This window comes from Pollachius pollachius (assembly GCF_949987615.1).
Source record: "Pollachius pollachius genome assembly, chromosome: 1".
Classification (NCBI taxonomy): domain Eukaryota; kingdom Metazoa; phylum Chordata; class Actinopteri; order Gadiformes; family Gadidae; genus Pollachius; species Pollachius pollachius.
The window spans coordinates 37,333,639-37,338,623 of record NC_136934.1 but is presented as its reverse complement, the minus strand read 5'-3'; the positions used below and the strand labels follow the sequence as shown (position 1 = coordinate 37,338,623).

General features: G+C 48.4%; 1 protein-coding gene across 1 annotated transcript in view; it reads left to right on the top strand.

Annotated features, from left to right (window-relative positions):
* Positions 1–2,118: 2,118 nt before the first annotated feature.
* cspg5a (chondroitin sulfate proteoglycan 5a) overlaps positions 2,119–4,985 on the top strand; it is a gene marked incomplete at both ends in the record, with an annotated part of 29,720 nt that continues 26,853 nt past the window's right edge. The window contains one exon of the mRNA XM_079746609.1: positions 2,119–2,218. Coding sequence (XP_079602735.1) covers positions 2,119–2,218 — 100 coding nt within the window. The remainder of the gene's footprint in view (positions 2,219–4,985) is intronic.

Below are 4,985 nucleotides of genomic sequence, written 5' to 3'. Positions count from 1 at the left end.
GGAAATGTTTCCCAGCCAGGGCTGCGCTGTAGTCCTCATCAGAGCAGACAGTTGTGCTCCAGGTGGCTGGGGTTTTGTATATAAATGTAAAGAGCTGGATTGTCCAGTGACATAAGCCTCAAGGAATTATGTTGCCCATAACCTCAGTCCCCACTAGCAGTGGGTAGACTGTGGTTATGATATGAGATTGAAAAGGGGGTTGCATTGGCCCTAATCCGTGTGATGACGGACTGTCTCGATCAGGAACCAATTGTCTCGTCCTGTCCACATTAACAATAACAGCACGAGGCACACATCATATTCAATAAGAGGATTTCATCCCCCCTCCCCCCAAAAAAGGGCGGCCCATTTGTATTTCTGTATGTGTTCGCGCATGTGTGTTTGTGTGTGTGTGTTTGTGGAGTGTGTGGCAGTGATAAGTGCATGGGGACTTGCGTGTACACACCAGGGCGTTTGTCTGTATTTTTCGCATTTGCATTCAGATTTGCTTTTGAATCAATATTCCAAAAATCATTAATTCCAGGTGAATTTATTCACAGACAAATTCCTATCACAATGTGTTTTACTTTGTGTGTGAGATTAACCGTCTCAACCGGGGAGAGGGTAAATGAGAAAGAGCAACACGTAAATATGAATCTAAAAGGGAGAAAGAGAGAGACAGACACAGCGTGAAACCTGAAGTCTTGGGTGTAATCACAGTCTTTGTTTGGAGGAATAGTTGCACTCTAGATGTGATTTGCAACAGACTGTTTACATTATTCACATACTCAAATGCTGTCTTGGCCTACTTTTTACAAGCCATTGAACACATCTAGAATTCTCTTTGTTTTTAATCAAACACTGCCTGCCTCGTGTTCAAATTGTTTGTGCCAATTTAGCCTACCTTATTTTATTTTAGCAAAATGTGTTCAACTGAGATTGGGTAGATGTAGGCTACTTTTATGTGTTGCGTAGCGCTCTTATCAAATCTCTCTCTCTCTCTCTCTCTCTCTCTCTCTCTCTCTCTCTCTCTCTCTCTCTCTCTCTCTCTCACTGTCGCTCTCCCTCTTCTGCCTCTGTAGTTTCGTTTGGTCGAAGAATGCACGCGCACCCTCGACCATCCTCACCCCCGAGAACCGCGCGCGCATCACCAACACATCCGTTCATCTCCCGCCCCCCGCTCTCTCTCTCTCATCATTGTCATTGTTTGTTTCTCTTGATTCTTATCACAGATTTTTGGAAACGTAGCATTGCGATTTAACGATGTTAAATCCCCTAAATTCGATATCGCATTACACACCAAGTCGCCCATGATGCCAAAAGGCCCTATAGATGAGTTTTGTGAAAGTACGAAGTAGTGAGCGGTCTTTGTTGTGGTAGTCGACGCTAAACATATGATTGTCCTTTATCCATCTGGCGCTGGAGTGAGTCGGCGCGTAATGAGCAACTCATTAATGAACCAAAAATCGACAATGTTTCATGGGATAGGGGGGCGAGGCGCGTTCGTCGCAGCAGCCAGCGTGCACACTCACGGTGGGACCCAAAAATCTCCGAGATGAATAGAGGATTATTCTAAAGGAGAAGAAAAGCTCTGGCAGAGGGAGGAGGGGGGCTTGGGAAGAGAGAGGGGGAGGGGGATGGGGGGGAGGCGAAGGGGAGTCGGGGTGGGACTGACAATCCTCAATCCCCAGATGAGACCGTCGCGTTTTCCAGCGGGTCTCCCTCCACCTTGTGTGTTTCCCTGTCCTGAACTTCTCTCCTGAACTTCAATAGTGCCAGAGAAAAAGCACTAAATCCCAAACCAAAAAGCTGGTGGAGCTAGCTAGCTGTACGCTAGGAGGATCTCCCCCCCACCCCCACCCCCGAACTCCGAACTACTACACACAACTTGCGCGTCTCGCTGACGATGGCGCGCTGAGCAGCTGAGAGGAGCGCTGAAGTAGTAGCGAGGAGACCACCACTCGAGACCACCACACGACTATGGAGGAGCGCAGGGAGGCGGGAGTCTAGACGAGTTATCACAAGTGCAGGCTGAATCCAGATTACGCGTTTTTTTTTCAGCCCGTTTGACTAGACAGGTCCCACGATTTATTTAGATTTTTTATCGGATTTCATTCGTATCGCTTTTTGCACGCAAGGATGCACGAAAAGGACGCGAGGTGTAGCCGGGGATGCTGGCCGCCGGCGCTGCTGCTGTCATGCGTCTTGGCTCTTCTCCTGGTCCCCTTGCCTGTCCGTGGTAAGACGAATTGTGCATTTCCTTGACGAATTAGTATTGTTTTTTTATGCAAACCAAGAGCGATGATTCATAATATTTCTAAATGCATCGTTTTACGATCGAGTAAAAGTCCCTCTCTCAACAATAAGCGGGTCGGAGGAACATCAAACGTGTCCTATACAGTCAGCATTATAATGTGGCTTAGATTTGACAAGTTGGGTCTGCCGTAGTAAATCGGCGTCGTTGGATGAATTGCTTTTACGCGCATACCCTGATCCATATGTGCGAACATTGACACAAAAACGCGTCTAATTATTAAAGCCATTGCCTTCATTTGACGCCCAGCTTTGACCCACTGTCACTGTTCTGTCCCCAACCGTGGAAGTGGGTAATCGTGGCGAGCCGATGCAGTAAACTCGCTCCCCCGAGGCTGCTCGCTGTCACTATGGCAATGATGGAGCCGAGGGGACACAATGGGGAGGATTACGGCCGAGGGTCCCTGATGAATAATGCATGAGGCAATCTGAAGAGACATTCTGATACACACAGTGCTTTGGCTTCTGGGGCAAAGAAAGAAACGGTCCAAAACAAAATCAAATAAGACACACAGAAAGAGAGACATATCGGCGTTCCTTCCCCTTTGTCCTTTGGAATCACTGCGCAAAAACATCAAGTCTACATTTTCTGAAGTGGGGTGAAATCAGGTCCATTGAACCGGCGGCTGCAGCTCTTAATCAGTGCCGGGTATCTCCGCTTGTATTTAAGCAGTTTTTCTTTTATTCAGTAATCAACCCGCCGTTCATCACTGGCCACTGGTTTAGTTTGGGTTCTCTCATTGAGACAGGGTCATTTCACATACTATACCCAAGCCGGTGTTTGCTTTGTGAATAACATGTGAATAGCACAACCAAACCTAACACTCTCTACAGGGACTTCACTTGCCCCTCTTATTTTTTTAACCCCCCTCGCTCTGCCTGTATGCCCGTCCGTCAGGATGAACAAAAACGGGGTGGAAAACACAAACGGCAATTCGGGCACACGAAGGGGATTCATCTGGGTTGTTGATACTCCGGTGGCAATATAATTAAGCAAAAAAGAAAATCTGGTCGCAGATGTAGTGCAGCTGCCTGCATCCGAATCAACCTTGGGCTACACTCCCCCTCCCTTCCCCCACCACATCTCATCGCCAGTCAAGTGTATAGCGACGGCTTGCCCTACATCCCAGAACGCAGCTTATAGACGCACCGAGACCGGGGCGGTTGTTACCGGGATTTGATCCGCTCTCTCCGTGCGTCCATTTTTTATGTTTCGGCCAGGTCTTTTTTTTTATTATGGGTGATATACAGTGACAGCCTCCCCTCCCCCCTTCCTCCCCCACCCATCCCCCCCCTAGTGCACAGTTGGTGATCGCTGTATAAACTGGTTAATGGGTGTTGAGGGATTGTCCGGGGTAATTGGGACCAAGACTCGTTTACACGCACACGCATGAACACACACACACACACACACACGCACAAACACGCCCTATCTATGTATCCATCTATCCTGCTGACACAAAACGGTCGGTTGACAGCGAGTTAATCTCCAAACCAAATCCCCAGCCCAGCCGTTTAGTAATACACACACACACACGCACACGCACACACACGCACACACACACGCACACACACGCATTAAAACGTTATTGCCTACAGTCCTGTTTAGCGGCGATGACGGATGCCATACGACTCATTTCAGACAACTTTTCCTCCCTCTTCCCTCCTTCTCTCTCCCTCGTCCTCATCCTCATCCTCCTCTTTGTGACCATGGTAACTGCAACTGCTATTGGTGGAGGAACAGTGTGTTCTCAACATGAGCAGCCTCCTTAATATGTCCAGCAGGGACAGTTTCACGACACCAACACTGGCTCCCATCTCTTACTCAGACCTGCTCCACCTTGAGTGGCTCTTCGATGACCTGTCCAGACCATCTTTATCACAAAGTGTGTGTGTGTGTGTGTGTGTGTGTGTGTGAGCGTGCGTGCGTGCGTGTGTGCTTGTCTGTGCCTGATTTAACAGCTAAATCACATGCCAGTACTTGTATTTTCTGGTCAATGTTGCCACTTGTTCAGTGAGACATCCCAGCTCTGTGAATACTATAGGTTTAGCTTTACATTGGTATTGGCAGTTGATGCACCTGTGCATCGTTTCATAGCAAGGTTAGAAGGGAACTCAACTCACATTCCAGTGGCATTGAGCCACTGGTTTGTGAGATGCTGAGATCCATAGCGAGCTCATAGCTGGAGGCTGAGAACAAATTGATATCACTGATATGACACCAAAAGGGCCACCAAATCGCCTGTTTTAATATTCATAACAGTTACAGGAGTCAGAACACAAGAGGAATAGGGTTTTCCAGTTCATTTATGAGTGGTAGTCAAGTGCGGGATAGGAGTTAGAGTGACGCAACAACCTCAAAGCCTTCGTTATCATTGGCCCTTCATGCTGCCACTGCTGCGTGAACACTCGGTGGCGCGGACGTTGAACCCACGGGCCTGCATTACCGGTTATATTGTTGCCGTGGCGACAGGCAGGCATGTATCCAGCGCATCCCCACCAAGTCATTGAGGTAACTTGTAACTACTCCACGATAACGTCCCCTCCAAAGCATTACTAGGTGCAGGGGAGGTCGTCTGTCGGCCCGAAGGAGTGGCTCTGGTGATACCAATGTCATGTGCATCTCACACCTGCCAACTTTTATCTGATTGGCTGTGTTCCTCACCTGGACGTCACATGGCTGTGGCTGAGCA